This window comes from Platalea leucorodia (genome assembly GCF_965183815.1).
Source record: "Platalea leucorodia genome assembly, chromosome: 3".
Classification (NCBI taxonomy): domain Eukaryota; kingdom Metazoa; phylum Chordata; class Aves; order Pelecaniformes; family Threskiornithidae; genus Platalea; species Platalea leucorodia.
This window is the reverse complement of record NC_138825.1, coordinates 67539827-67556153: the sequence shown is the minus strand read 5'-3', so window position 1 is coordinate 67556153 and position 16327 is coordinate 67539827. Positions and strand designations below refer to the sequence as shown.

Genomic DNA, 16327 nt, shown 5'->3' with positions numbered 1-16327 from the left:
ACAGGAATATGCAGTCTCTGTCTGTCTTAGGAATTCAAAAATGTATCTGTCTTCACAACTGGCACTTGGGTGTCTTTCAGTTAATACTAAATTTGCCGGAAAGTCTTACAGGAGAAATTGAGGGAGAGCCCTTTCTCTCCGATCACCCCCTAAGGCTTCAAATAGTAAATTGATTGATGGTGAGGATGTTCTCTTGAGAGTTAGAACATGAAACAGTTTGTTAATTTAACCTAGAAAAAATAGTTATTTTTCCTGTATACAAGGAGGTATTAGTATAGGCTTCTCCCTTATGGGTAATTGCCTGCTGATGAGTAAATATCGTTTGTATTTGGCAAATTCAGTTCAGTTCCCTCCTAACCAGAAGAGATTTGAACCATATTTCTAAGCAGTACTTGAGCTACTAGCTAGAGAGCCATTCTGGGCTGCTCATTTCTCTAAGAGATCATCACAAAAACTTTCTATAGCCTAGTGAGCTCCATCTGTAGTTGAGGAAGGAGATATGCTTTTCCAGGGGTGATGCAGAGGCGGCTCAGTCATGCTGTTTCTGCAGTAGCCTAAAGGGAATCTCTCTCCCTCTATTAACTACATGCGGAGTCCAGGGAGTATACCTTCCATCCCCTTCGTCTTTCCTGTTGCATTTTGTAGAAATCATTAAATACTCATTGAAGCGAGGATTGGAGCCCAGCTGTCCCCAGAGAATAGGTTAATTACTAGGTTAGAGAATGAATTTCTCTTTCTTCTGCACACACTGTCTCAATGACTTAAGTATTTTATACAAGCTGGAACAGGTCCAGCAGGAGTAATCCCTGCCTCCCTTATATTGCCATATACCTTGATGGCTAGAACATTTCCCAGAGAGGCAAAAATCCAAGTTCAAATCCATTCTTGTCCAGTTCAAGCAGGGATTTTAGCCCATTTACCATTTAATCAGGAAAAGCATCATAGGCATCAGGCATAATGTATTCTGAGATAGATGTCTTCAAGTTAATTCTGTAAGTGCAGTACTTCTTTGCAGAAAATATTTGAATATATCATACAGAGTGCAAGAAAAGTGATTTCTCCAGCCTGCTGGCTAGAAATTCCCCTGAAAGGGGGTTAGCTGAGCTCCAGGCCCTGCACCAGGAAATATTATGTGTTTATAATTACTTTTTAATCTAATTATAGTTATTAGAATGGACTATTTCATGTAAATGGAACACCCCATTCAATATGAAGCATTATTGGTTATGTTTTTCATTTTGGTCAGCAAAATTAACATTTAGCATTTGGTTTAGACAGTGAGATCTCCAAACCTGGTATTTCTGTATTTGGCATCCCGACCAAGAAATTAGTTGTTCATACATTTTACTTTAACAAATGCCTATGATGATCCCCCCATATTCATACAGCACAAAATTCATTGAGTTGCCTGGCTCAACACATAATCTATAAACCCACATTACGAATATGTTATCTGCATTATAGTGTTAAGCACTACACTGTCTTTTCTCAGTGTCTCATCCATTTTTATCTCACAGAACCTCCTCTTTTAGCCAACACTGTTTTTTATGTCTTTCTGCATAGATAAAATGTGAATTCCATTAAACACATGATGCCAGAACTCCTGAAATCTCAAGTGTAGCATTGCTCTCTAAAGAAATGCCTTAGAAATAACCTTAGAAATACAGGCTGTTGGGTTTGAAAAAGTAGGATACTATGTTCTGTTGAGCTCTGATAGCAGGTTTAATAGTGTGTTTACTTTTCCCATCCCAACAGAATTCTTGCTGAAGCAAAAAACATCTCTTTCAATGCCACACTTGCTTTCAATGCTTATACGAACATCAAGGATTACACAGATGAAGCTGAAAAAGTTGCCAAGGAAGCCAAGGCTCTTGCAAATGAAGCTATGCAAGCGGTAAGAAAAATAAGTAAATTGGGAAGCAGGCTTAGATTTTCTGTGGAAATGTGCTACACCTTATCTCAGATCCATGTTTTGCCATCTTACGACTTTATTTAGAGACCCCTGCCACCATAGATTCCTGTGTTGAGATGAGAAAGCTATGCCCCTGACAGAGCTACACGTACCTTCAAACTACATCCCCATTTGTTCCTAACTCCTGTTCCTTATTTTTCTTTCCCTTTTTGTCTACTGTTCTTCCTCCCTCTGTCTTTCACCTTTCAGTCTCTGTCTGTGGCTCAAGCCAACAGCTGCTGCAGGAAAGCTTTGAGTCAGGAGTGTAGGTCATGGGATACTCAATAAAGCTAGTTTATATTTAACGAATGTTTTGTACACATCTAAAGAACTCCATACCTTAATTAACTCTTCACCCTTTAGTTCCACGAAAATGCTCAGAGGCACTTCTCTGAGCATTCACCTAGCAGAATTCTAGAAATGGAGAATTGTAGGAGGGGAGCAGAAAGTTTTATTCATAGAAACCATTCAGCTTCTTTTGTGAACTCTGCTATTTTTCACAGAGAAATCTTATTCTCACTATGAGGTACTGCATGCAAATTTTTGGAGAAAACGGAGAGAACTTTTAAAAATAGGTTTGTAAGGTAAAGCCAGCTCTCCAGCCTGAGTCATAACAAGGAACTCAGCTCCTTAATGCATATACTGTGAGCAGAAAACGTTCTGAGCATAACCAAAATTACTTTGTTATGTCAAATATCAAAGGAGTTAATGGCTAATTTGTGGAAGTTGGTCAGAGAGCAACTGATGTGCACTTCACGGGCACACAGAAACACGAGGAAATGAGAGTATAATATGAAATTGCCGAACCCTATATTTGATACAGAAACATATAGATGAACAGACGCAACTTGTAGTTACAGCCCTTGTACATGAATAAAAGTAGCTTGCAGGGAGCTACTTCAGTCAAATGGATTACGAGAATAGCAAAAGCAATCACATGCTGTAAAGCTCTGTATTTAGCAGAGGGATAAAGTGACCTAGCCACTGCACAAAAATTTTAATATATTTAGGCTGTTTACATTGTTATTTGAAATAGAAGTTGACACTAATTACTATATTTCTCTCTTGATGAAAAAATTTCACCTCACGCATTAGTATGCGCTAGTTCTCTGTAAATAGTTATTTGTTTCACTGGAACTCCTAATTGTACTGCAGAAGTAAATAAAGAGCTGTGGATTTTTTTTTTCTTCTCATTAGGATTTACTACAGATAGCTATCTTTTGCTCCTTTCATGACTTGCAGTGAGTGAGGCAGGCAGCTGTTTCAGGGATTGAACAGGAAAAAAAGGCACGTATAGCAGTGAAGAAACAAAGCAAGCAATTACAGTATGGCTACAAAAGAGTATATATCGCGTAGTGAACCGGCTGATTATACCATGGAGAGAAAGTGGATAGATAATTTGAAAGGGATGGTGGTGAAAATGGACAATATGATGTAAATAGAGGCAAGTGAGTAGCAATGAAAGAGACTAAGAAAGATATTATTAAGGTGAGGTTTTAAGCATCTCCATTGCATGTATTCATTAGAGAGAGCTTTGGTTTTGTTATGAACTGTATATGCGTAACAGGGATCTAGCTGATAAAGAAGAAAATGGAGGGAGCTGCTGCCTTTTAAATGTACTTGACTTGATATAGAGTAGGGGTAATCAAATTGCTGTGGAGCAAGGTAGAATTTAACCATTTTTTGGTAAATGATCATGTGAGGATTTAGGGCCAGATTTAAAAAATGTGTTAATTGTGAAGTTCAGTCATCATTTCTCTGTTGGTTTTGGTTTTTTTTTTTTTTAATGCAAAAACTGTTGAATGTTTGCTCATCCTAAGTGGAGAGCTTAACTGCTAACTGGGTAAATCAGGCTCCATCTTTCTGCAGGCCCCAAGGAACTTACTTTTAGCTGAGCTTCAGCATGGGAGCGGGAGTGCACCCTCACTCAGGGCTGTCTGGAGCACCATGGTTCAAGCACTCTCCTAGAAGGCAGTATTTGGGGATTTGAGACCCCCAGACTTAGAAGCCCCTAGAAACTCTGTCCCCTCCTTCCTGAGAAGGTGCTCTTTGGGACCCTGTGTAGAAGACAGACATCATGTCTTTCCCCTCCCTTTGAAAGATGGAGCCATGTTCTCTTCTTTATGAGAGCAGTTGTGGGTGCCTACCTTCTATAAAACACTCTGCTCTCCAGATGCTAGCAGATAATAGAGAAAAGGGATGAAGCTCACAGGCATCCCTGAGCCTAGCCTCTCCCATTGAGCAATTATAATGTTGGGGCAGGGGGAAGAAGGTTTCCCAACAGCAGCAAGCTGGTGCATGAAGTAGAGATGGTAGGGACAAGACTGAGTTTTAGATTCCACCCTCTACATCAGTGGAGCGAATAATTTACAAGAACCTTAGTGATATCTCAGTGGGTTTTTGTATTTTGGTTTGTAATGGGAAAATTACTTTGTTTTCAAATTAAGCTAATGTTGCTAAAAGCAAGAACGAAAAGATGCTTAAAATCCATCGTGATTACAGGAAGCCTGATAAATTACTAGAAAAAAATGTATTAAAAATATGACAGAAAAATTCCTCCCGAGCTTTTTATGATGGATTTGCTCTCCCTTTTAAAAGCAAAATGAATTTAATCACAGATGAGAAATCTCTAGCATTCAAGCAGCTTCAACATCCCATTACTTAGCCAAGGCAGTAACTGACTGAAGAGAGGAGTCATGTTAACAGCTCCAGCTTGTGTCTCACAGATCAGAATCATAGTTTTACAATACATCTTGAAAAACTGTGATTATTCTTAAGCTTTTTAGAGAGGGCTAATAGGCTAGTAACTGAAACCACAGGGACATGTTGGGTGTTTAGGGTCCTAATTGCTTCTTTGCTTTTGATTTTCTTTGTTGTGGTACCCTGACAGTTATGTTGGGTGTCTAGGTTCCCTTACGTGGTAATGGCATAAAGCTGCCTAGCCATCCTCCTCGTGAGGATGTCCTGAGGTGCAAACCATTTGTAACGTTTTGGTACTTCAGAATGCTCAGCTGTCTTCAGGACTGGTAAAAATGAGAGTAGCCCAGTCTTGCATAGGTGAAAACTTCCCAGGGTATAAGTGTATGTGAAAAGAAAATAATTAAATTTAATAAGGCAGAACTATTTTTTACTGATGTGAACTAGTATTTAGGTCTATAAAATACCTTGTATGTGTGTAAGTTCAAGTATGTGATTCTCAAAACTGTCCTAGTGCATTTACATCCATGCTTAGAGCTGTACCTCTGCATGTGACCAAAATCACCAACATGCCAGCAGGTTTGGGCAACATGGTGCCTACTTCATGTTTACTTCCATTCAAAAATCCTTTCTGCAAAGTCCCCGTCAATTCTCAGTCTGATACGTGTTCAGACCATGCCCAGCATGTGCTGTTGGGGAAGTCTTCACAGAATGCTATGACTATGGCTGATCCTATTCAAACTTGCAGACTGTAGCACGTTTCCCTGTTACTGCGATGTCAGTGATTCACACAGTCATCCCTGGGAGATCTGGAGAGATTTCCTCCAACCCAGAAGAATGCCATAACCCACCAGACTATGGGCTGAACTGAAATCTTTCTGCCACTCCTGCGGAAGCTGGGCTGTTTGACAGGGTTCAAGATTCATTGAAATACCAGAAAAAGGAAGACAGAGGGGATATTCTTCATAAATTCTTTCCTTACCCGAAATTATCTGCTAATTATCAATTCATAGAGTTTTTCTGTAATCTGATGGTTTTTCTGTAATCTGATAGCTGTTTTTCTTTTGCTGTTAAACTTCGTTAAAATTTTTGCTAAGCCATGGATAGGAAAAAACAGACCATTAAGGATGATGTATAGTTTCAGTGGCAGCATTTTGTATTGTATTATTATAACAGCACTTATGCTTCTAAACCACGGTTGAGATTGCATTGTTTGGATACATAATGAGATCCCACTTCTGCCACAAGGTGCTAAAAGCAGTCAGACTGCACAGAGATTGTGTGGGGAGGGTAGGGGGCGTGAGGAAGGTATTCCCAGGTTATGGATGCTCTGGAAGAGGCAGAATTAGAACAAATTAGATTCCTGAGACCCTGCGATTTTCCAATTTATCTTGAATCACAATCTTTTCTTACTTTTTTTTTCTTTTTTACAGCAGGTGTCCCAATTTAGAAAATAATATCGAAGACCCTTGGCTGTCAGCCTTATTAAATCATAAAGGGGTTCATCATGATCCAAGCACACAAACTCACCTCACACAAAGCCAGAAAATGTTTTTTTTCTTTATTGACTTCATCATAACTCAACATCTTATAAGCCACAAGAAAAGAGAGCAAAAAAAGTATATTTTGCATCAGAATTCTTGATTAATCCTCCCTTTCAGAATTACTTTAAAATAAATATAAAATAAAGCTTTTAATCAGTACAAGTGTATTTGTCTCTGAAGGGGCTTCTCTAGTATTAACTTTGTGCTGAAATCTCTTTCTGACTAATTGTCAGCACATGCCCAATTATTGTGCCTAAATTGATGAACTTCTTGGTTTTGCATTGTAAACCTGGCCTTCCAACTTCATTGTATTGAATATTAACTGCTGTAACAGCCAGTCAACCATGCCAAGTCATTTAATAATAATAACAATCATTATTTTTGAAGTCCATGGCCACAGAGTGATCAGACCCTGGGTTCTGTTGCTAATGGGAAAAGGAATATAAAAGTATTATCTGATTTGACAGGTGCATCTGCCACAAAATCTGGCCAAACATTCTTCCTTCAGGAGCAGTCTTTTGCTTAATTGGATAGTCTTTGTTTTTCCTGGGTTTATATGTATTTTTCTGTTACCAATGCTACTTCTATTATGTGATAAAGATAATCTATAAGACGCTAATTTTGTTCATCCTTCGAATGCATAGTTTCTGTTGATGTTGAAAGGAATTTGTGTACGCAGCTTAATATTTCAAGTGAGCTTGGAAATACGGCAGTCATGTGGGCCTTCTTAAAATCACTTAGCCTATGATGAAAGCTAAGCATACATTTACATGCTGTATGAATACAAGGAATCTTTAATAGCTCTATCCCTGTGACATGGTGACATATGCCATGAGATATCCTGTAACAAAAAACTTAGTTCTGAATTTTGCAAGTATCCAAAGCATTCTCTAAGATTTTTAAAAGAAAAAGAAATGGGCAAGTCCAATATGTGTTTTTCACAGTGTCGTCAAAAAGCAACAAAGATTCAGGAGTACGCAAAATACCACCTCTGGGCTTGCTCATTATATAAATAATGAATAGCAATAATAACTGTGTCATTTAATTGACACATAGTTAATTTTCAAGTATATGTATCTGCCCTGGAAAATGAAAAGTAGCTGCTTCCTAATTACATACTAGTTACAAGGCTATGACCCATGACTAATATAGAATGTTATCTGGCTGTCAGGAGTATTCTCAAAGAAATGTATTCAGTATGATGTGTGACCTGAGTTCAGTCTTACAAACTGAACAGTAAGTGGTTCAAAACCTAGAGCATTTCGTACCGACTGAAAATACTAATCTAATTTAGAAAAATCATTCTATCTATTGATCAATCTCTGCACTGAAGATAGAGATGGATGTTTTTCAAAAGAAAGATCATTAAAAGTAGCATGATATGATGAAAGATGGTTATTTAGTAATAAAAGTCTTTCAGATTAACTGCAGTTTGTCTTTCTTTTTAAACTCTATTTCTTTTATATTATATTTCCTTTACTGACCTAGCAATTAGAATTCTTGAATTTAACCACAAAGGTATCTCTGTTGCCGATAGTAGAATTTGGATCATCAGATCCAGTCTGGCTTCTAAAGGTACTGTAGCTGCTGTTAGGGAGAAATACTGTATTGCATGGCAGTGTGTCCGTAGCTGTAGGGAGAAACCCACGTTCGAGTTGAAATATCTTTTTGTTTGTTTGTCTCTTTGCTTTGGACAAAGTTTTCCTCCTAGAGTCAAACCTGTTTCTTTAACACTATAAACATTTTCTCTTTTTGTTAAAGTCATCACTGGTATTCCAAAGGAGATCTGGCTTCCCGTAAAAACAAAAGGACATTGATTAGAGAATTTTTTTTTTGTCTCTTGTAGACCAATATAATGGCAAATGGCAATGGGATATAATTCAGAGCACACTGATACTCATTTAAAATTTAGATGATTGTTCACTTAGATCATCTTCATATACCTTGTATGACTTCAGACTTTCCTGTATGTATGACACTGCTTGTTTGTCTACAGACATCTGGTCCTCAAGGATCATTGAAGGACGGCGCCAAGAGCTCTCTTCAGAAAAGCTTCAGAGTCCTTAATGAAGCCAAGATGTTAGAAAATGATGTTAAAGGTATGTGCGGTATATGGCATTCAGGCCCATTAAATGCAAGAAAAACTGTGAGACTGCTATTCTTCCAGTATGAAGAAGCCGTATCAGTAGAAGAAAGCATAATTCATTATCTGATCTGAAATTGAACAATGTATCAGTGAAAAAGATTCTCCTGTGTTGGGTCCAGGCATTATACAGGGATGCTTGTCCCCTCTGTCTGTTTCTTGGACAGGAAGGCTGAGGAGGATGGAGCCTTGATCTTCTCTTGCTAACTACAGTAAGAGCAAGAGTAACTGGGGAGGAGAGGGGGATGGAAATACTGGTTCTGATATACTAAATGTTCTAGCAGATAATTAGTACAAAAACCAGCCTAGCATTAAATTTTTATTCTTGTCAATACAGAAGCAGGGTTTGCAGTGCCAGCCAGAGATACCACATCTCTTCAGGGTGCTTATGGGATTGTGCCAGGACAGGGAAGCATGGGGAGGTAGAATGAAGATGTTTGCCAAACAAAGAGTAATGGGAGGGAATTGCTAAGTGCTTTCTTAAAAAAATGAAACTAAAAACACATCTCTAGAGAAAAATTATTATTTTCACACACACACAAATATTTCTTTGTTCCTAAAGCATAAATACATGTCTAAATGCAGCTTAAATCATGAGGTTTGTAGATTCCAAACCAAATACTTTGGTTTCTCAGTGAAAAATAAAACATATTTAATTTCTATTCAATATTTTCCACTGGGGGAAAAAAAAAAGGTTTTGAACTATGCTGTTTGGTGAGATGTAAAAGCTGGTAATTCAGGTCAGACTGTGCTTATAAAGTCCTTAATATTTTCTCATCAGTAAATGAGAGTATTATTGATGAATGGCATAGTGTGAGAAGGTAGGACAGTAGTCAGTGTGGACACGTATGAGGTGTTTCATGCACATGTGAATAATCAGCTGCAGAAATGCAGGATGAGGAGCAATTATCTGGGTAGCGCTTCTCTAGAATGAGACTAAAGAGAAGCATGGATTATGCGTTGGGTAGAGGTGGAAAAGGCAGATGTCACAGAGGAATGCATGAATAGGAGCACGGCTTTCCAAAACACATGAAAAAATCCTTCCACTCCATTCAGGGTTTCTAGTGCTTTAGCTAAGTTATTGGCTACAGTCCTGGGCACTGAACTTCATGAGGGCAGAGGTGGTTTGCAGAGAGTCCTGAGACATCATGAAGACTAATTGGAGATCTAGTGGAGGAGGGATGAGGAGAAAGATTGAAATAATTTAAACTTGTAGACTGAAAAAGAGACAATTTAGTAGGGACTTAATATTCTTCAGTTATGTCAAGGTTTCTCCAAAGAAGATGGGACTAAGATATCTCAAATGCACTAATACAGATCACGTATTAGGAAAATCTTCCTTGTAATTAAAATACAGAAGTACTGGAATTGATTACTAAGGAGATTAGGGAGATTCGACCTTTGAAAATCTTTGAAAACAGCTTAGACAAACATCAGTGAGGAATAACTGTTGGTCAGAAGGAGAAAAATGATCTTTAGACAAACATCTGTTCTGAGCCTATGATTTAATGATCTTCTGATCATTGCAACCAAAAGCAGTTTATTTCTTGCATCTTTAGCCAGACAGATTGTTTTATAGGTCCTCTAAGAAAATACTTATTGCAGCACTAATGAAGCATCTGTTTAACAGTACTCAACACTTCTTTCTCCACAGCACTCTTAGAAAGGAACTGAAAAAATAATTCATTTCAACTAAACCTGAGGGGAAATAAACATGATACAATTATCCACTTTCAAGTAGGCCAACACTGAGTTTCACGCATCTGCCTTTGTGAAAAATGTTAAACGTTACTGCTTTAATTGCTTTGTTTTTACATATAACAAAGAAAGCAACTTAGGAGCAGACAGGGTTTGTGCCGTTGGTTAGTAAAGTCCGAGAGGAGGATCAATTAACTGAGTCCTCCATACAACTATTTTGAAGGTCTTTCATCAAAATACTGAGTAATATTTTGATTAGCCTAGACAGAATAAGTTCAAGTTGATAACTTTGTGGTTTATTCCAAATTAGTACACTGTAATCCCCTCCCTTTTGGAATTTGAAATTTTGTTGTGTATATTTTGAGAAGATTGTGTCCAGTCACTGTAGTTTTTGAAAGATTCTTTCATACTAGATACATTATAGTTTAATCTGATTCAATTGGTTGAAGCTATAATAGGGTTAACCTGGAATTAACCACAAGGATGGAAAAAGCACAGCACTTGAAAACCTATGTGAGAAAACAGATTTAGGACTTGGAAGAAATAAAGATGAGGAGAGGAAAACAGCTATGATACGATACTTTTTGCTCATCATAGGATCTGAAAATCAAGCTGGGGGCTTATTTTTGTTTCATGCATCAGAACTAGAAAAATCACACACAGTAAATATTCAACGTTGAGATTTAAACTGCTTGACACAGACATGATGCCTGAAGCTTCCCTGTCATGCTAGAGTAGTTAAAATACTTTTTATTATAAACAAGACAGATTTTTATAATAGAGCTTAGTCTTTCAGTTTTTTAACATGCAAAATTTTTGTTGGCCTTCTGGGAGATGCATTATGAAAAGCATACAGCATGAAGGATGAGATCCATACAACTTAGAGTCATCTTTTGGCTATTACTACGCTTCCATTTAGTTTTGGCAGCTCTAGGATTTCCAACTGCAGAACTAGTTAACAAGTAAACATAACATTTAATGAGGTCATAAAGCATAATGTTTCATAAGGTCATTAATTACATTTCACTATCATACACTGTTTGAAAGTTAAAAATATTATTATTTTCTTGGAGCAGCTCTGAGAAAAAAAATGTGGCTACAGTTACTAGTAAATCTTGAATGTATATTTAGGGTGTTCTTTATTGCGACTCTCTACTGCCAGATTCAGTACAGATTTAGGGCTGGAGGGGTGTGTTTCAGTAAATATGTCACAGAAAATCAAAAAATTGCAAGGGGAGGCCAGTGTGCAATTTAAGTAACATGGCTGAAGAAAAACGAATAGGGATGTTGTTAGTGCCCCTTTCTGCAATGCAAACTGCTGCAGTTTGCCATGGCTAGTGTATAGGAGACGCTACAAACAGCAGCGCTGCCTCTTGCCTGCCGCAGCGTTCCTCTGAGCAGACTAGGCGCCACAGAGTGGAGTCCGTAGCTTTCTGTGCTCCTTGGGCAGTTATATCAGAGTAATCATCTGTTCCACATAGCACAGTGCCCTGTTTTCAAGGACAAAATAAAATAGTGTCCGTATTTGGATGCATGTCAATTCCATGTGCCCACAGGACTGTCCAATTTAACCCTGAGAACTTCAATAAGACATTGCTTCAAAGATTTTTGAAAAAAGTGTGTTATTCTCCCATTTTACACCAGTGAGAATTTAAATTGATAGCAGTTACATAATTCAGAAGCAAAGGTCTAAACAGTCTAAAGATTCATAAAGCAATCCTAATGCAAGCAGGGAGCAGTGCTTAAAATGCACGTATTGGATCTTTGTCTATGTTCTTGCCCCATGCTGAAGGGTAATGAGATGGAGCTTTCTTAATGTTCTCTGATATGTCTTAAAGTGCTTCATACAGACAAACATTCTGAACTTTTCACGGTACGCCTTTTCGCATCTGATAAAGCATGGCCATGCTCCACAGTGTGACCCACAGAGATCAGTTAACGTTGTGCCCAGAATGCAGATGTGTAAGAATAAAATGCAATGACAGGTTTCTTTTTTTCGCCACGCCTCTCTTGCTCTAAAGGGGTGATGTTATTAGGATTATGAGCATAATCCCTTCTGGATGTCTTGGTGTTTCCAGGGTAGAAAGTGAGAGTTGAGTGTAAAACTAATAGAACGATATTTTCTTACGAATCTTGCAAAGCCACCCGGTTCAGAGTCTCGACTGGAAGTGCAGGATGGATGATGGGCGCTCTATAAAGATCTGGTAGACAGAATAGTTAGTTTAAAATTTCTGTGCACTACAGGTAGTACATTAGTTAAAGTAATGAAGACCCGTAAGCCACTCAACTAATATACACTCCAGAAATCCAGGCTGGGCTGTGATGGAGGTAGGAGTATTTTCTTGCTACATTATGACATTCCCCTGATTTGTGGCCAATTACCCTAGTTATAAAACGGTTGTTAATCACAGAAATGTTTTATATTACCACCAAAAACTGCTGAAACAGTCCTTACAAAGCAAAGCTTCTGACAGAAGCTATTAAAATGGAGATTTCGTCATTTCTCTCTCTGTGGGGCTAGGAGTTAGAAGGAATAACCCTAGTGGGAGAGCAAAATCTGTATGTAGTGCTCTGGCTAAGAAAGAGTTTTGAAATTTTGGCTACAAATGAGTGAATGCTGCTGCCTGCCAGCTTCATTCTCTCTGTGCCTTGAGGGATTTTCAGTTTGCCAGGAGCAATTTTTCTTCCTTTTAATTTTGAATTTACTGTTTTAAAAATATACTTGCCCCATTGCAGATTTGAGACTATATACAGACTTTGTCAAAACTGATCAATGAAAAGTGAAAATAAGATGTATAAACTCCTCTTCAGCTGGAGACTGGTATCAGGTGGCTACTGAAATTCAGCTCATGTCATTTCTTTTGCTTAAGAATTGACAAGTTGAGGGGGACTTCTCTTGTCTGACAACACATGAATATTTTTAGCTAAAACATTTTCCAGAAGATAGGCACAGCTAAATCCCTCGTTTGTGTATTCTCCTCTGCTTTATATTTTTGCTGACCTGGCATATTGCATTCAGCAAATTATTGCATTAGTTTGATGACCAACATAATACTTATACAAAAACTGCAGTCAGTGCTGAAAGTAGTCTTTTCAAAAAGTTAACCATCATTAGCTGCGTTTCTCTAGTTACATCTCTTTCCCCTGTTTGTTCCTGGTGCCAGTTTCTAAGTCTTGCTTGTTTTAGGGGAAAAAAACCAGCTTGTAACCCATCTTTCCCTTTATAGGATGAGACTGTGGGGAGCAAGAATGCTGTTTGAAAAAAACAAATCAAAGCTAAGAGAAAGGGATGCGTGCAACTGGCAGTTCATTTGTCCACATCCAATCAATAAAAACAGCTGTATGTGTTGCTCCCTGATAGATTTCCATCTTTATTCTGGTTTTGGGGGATACGCATTGGGTAGCATAGCCCTATGATATCTTCTTGGATAGTTTCGCTTGGAAAGCTGCATTTGGTCATACTATCAGAAGACATCTGTTTCCACTAGCATTGCAATGGTGGCATATCATCAGTAATTAACCAGTGCCACATATGTATGTGTTCTACAGATACTTGTAAATACTTGTCTCTTGTAAAAATAGATCACTGTATATAAATGGTAATTAACTAAGTTCTTAAGTGAGTTCTTAATGAAACATGAGTGTAGGGATTTTTTTGTTTTTTTAATTTTCATTTGACTTATTTCAGTTTATTCACTTAGAGGAAAAAGGGATGATGCTTTATTCTGTAATGCTGTGTTTAACTATGGAAATATAAACAGAAATTGAGAATTTTTTGTTCATGTTAACCAAGCCAGAAAACCTAAAGGCCCATACCTGCAAAGTCCTTCAGGATCCTGCTTACTCTTTAGGGTTTAGTTTCAGTGATGCATGAACAGTTTTGTTGATTTGAACAATAAACAGTGCATTGATTGGCATCCTGTGCCATCTCCGTGCAGAGCTAATCAAGTGGAAACAGGATTGAGAGAAATTTCTCAGGATACTCCTCAACCTACACTTTACTGTGAATTGACGGTGCCTGACATCTTTCAGTGCAGACTCACTAACCTCTTCCAAGTCAGATAAGCTGTGTAGTTTGGAAAAACTTAGATTGTAGCTGCCTGTATTTTGTCTAGCCTCTATGATTAACTGGAGGATTGTAGGCCTTCAAATCATAGCTCCAGCATTTTTCATAAATGCTAATAATGAAAGGATGGGGGAAAGCTGAAGTGAAGTCAGTTCAGTTTGTGATTCATATACAAAATTAGCTCAGTGTTTAGAAGAGGCCATCTGGATTACAGGATGAGAAGTTACTTCAAAGTACAACTTCATGTTAATATCACTGTGCAAAATGAACAATTTCCTTGAAAAGCTGACACGGGCCTTAGCATCTCCTCACATCTCTTTGTGTAAGAGCCTCCCTCAGGGGACTTATTTATGGCTTTATTATTGTAATATTTAAAAAAAAACAGTTAAAATGTATTTGAGGAATTAAAAGAAAAAAATATTAAACAGGTGGAGTCTCAGTATTCAATTTCAGGAGTTCTAGGGAAACTTCCCTTATTAAAATCCATAAAAATCAGTTTGCTGCTATGGTTACAAAGCTGAAAACAGAAGTCTGGAAACATGATTCTTCAGAAATGTAACTGGGGGATAATTAGCATAATGTTGGATCTGGCAGAGTAAAGAGGAGAAAAAGAGATAATTTAAGACTATGCAAAAAAGTTAGTATGCCACCACCAGAAATGAATCAAATATCTCAGAAATATTAACACACTTTATAAACACTAACATTCCAAAAGGCACCACAGACACCGAGGAAATATCAGGCAGACCATAACTAGAGAATTAAATGGAGGAAATTAAAACAGTTTTGTTGGTATTACTGCTTAACAAGAAATTAACTCAGATAAAGTCTCAGAGTGTTTAAGACCAGAATCTCATGAGTTCATCCTAGTTTATCAACATCACATTACCAGTAGCCTCATTCATCAGTGGAGACAAAACCTGTCATTTAAAAATAAAGGTGGTTTTGAGGAGAATCATAGAATCATAGAATATCCTGAGTTGGAAGGGACCCACAAGGATCATCGAGTCCCACTCCTGTCCCTGCATAGGACAACCCCAAAAATCACACCATATGTCTGAGGGTGTTGTCCAAATGCTTCTTGAATGTTGTCAGGCTTGGCGCCATGGCTGTCTCCTGGGGGAGCCTGTTCCAGTGCTCCACTACCCTTTGGGTGAAGAACCTTTTCCTAATGTCCAACCTAAACCTCCCCTGGCATACCTTCCTGCTGTTGCCTCGGGTCCTATCGTTGGTCGTCAGGGAGAAGAGATCAGTACCTGCCCCAGAAGGGTGATCTTACAATTTATATGATTCTTTCTAACTTTACTCTGGTGTTAACTGTGCCTCTGACAGTTCACACAAATGTCCTGTTCCTCTGCAGGACATTTTGCAGGAATGAAGGCTTACCTCCAGGCACTCCTGCAGTCCTGTGTGTTCCTCTAATTTAAATAAAGCAAACAGATTTCTTCCTGAATAACATTTCAAAGGGTCTAACAACAAAAGTATGATCCTCATTTAAATTCCATCCACTATTTCAGGCTTGCTATAGTCTTGGAAAATTTAGTTGATGATTTTTTTGTAGGTAATACACATTTTGTTTGATTTTTCTCATTACAAATTGCTTCTTGCATGTCTAGTTTTAAGATGCTTTACATTCTAGGATTTGTGCAATATGAACGACAATCCTTCATTTTAATCCATTATTCTGTTTATTCTCTTACAAAAGGGTTACAGCCTTGATGCTGTTGGAGATGCTGGAGTACCAATGATACATCTAAATATTGTCCCTTAATAAAAAGACATGCTTTTTGTTTTTGACAATTATGTGACTATAATTCACCGATAAACCTAATCTCCAGTGTATTTTCCTATCCCAGTATGTACTTGGATAAGTATCCAAAAACTAGGTGTTTATTTTTAAGAACCTGTCACATATCTGAAGGTCATAGTCATATTTCGTATCCTGAATTCCGTTTCTACAAATTATTCTCCTCTTCCTGCTATCAAGCACAGTGATGTTGAATTAGTTTCCCAATAGGGCCTGCCTTTAAGGTAAGAAATTACCAGCTATCTGTTCCAAAGAGTTCCATATTGATATGAAGAAATGATGAAAAATGTCCCCTGAGAAAGCAGTTTGAGCATTAACTGGCACTTTCTGTGCCAAACTTCTAAATTTTGAAATAATGTCTGTTTAAATAGCCATGAAGCTTAGCTGGAATCTCACTTTTGAGAGTTTGAAAAATTATTGC

The 16327-nt window shown here is 37.9% G+C and overlaps 1 protein-coding gene across 1 annotated transcript in view; it reads left to right on the top strand.

The window, feature by feature from the left end:
* LAMA2 (laminin subunit alpha 2) overlaps nucleotides 1-16327 on the top strand; it is a 375020-nt gene that overhangs the window by 303192 nt on the left and 55501 nt on the right. Inside the window, exons 40-41 of the mRNA XM_082305530.1 lie at nucleotides 1756-1894; nucleotides 8189-8291. Coding sequence (XP_082161656.1) covers nucleotides 1756-1894; nucleotides 8189-8291 — 242 coding nt within the window. The remainder of the gene's footprint in view (nucleotides 1-1755; nucleotides 1895-8188; nucleotides 8292-16327) is intronic.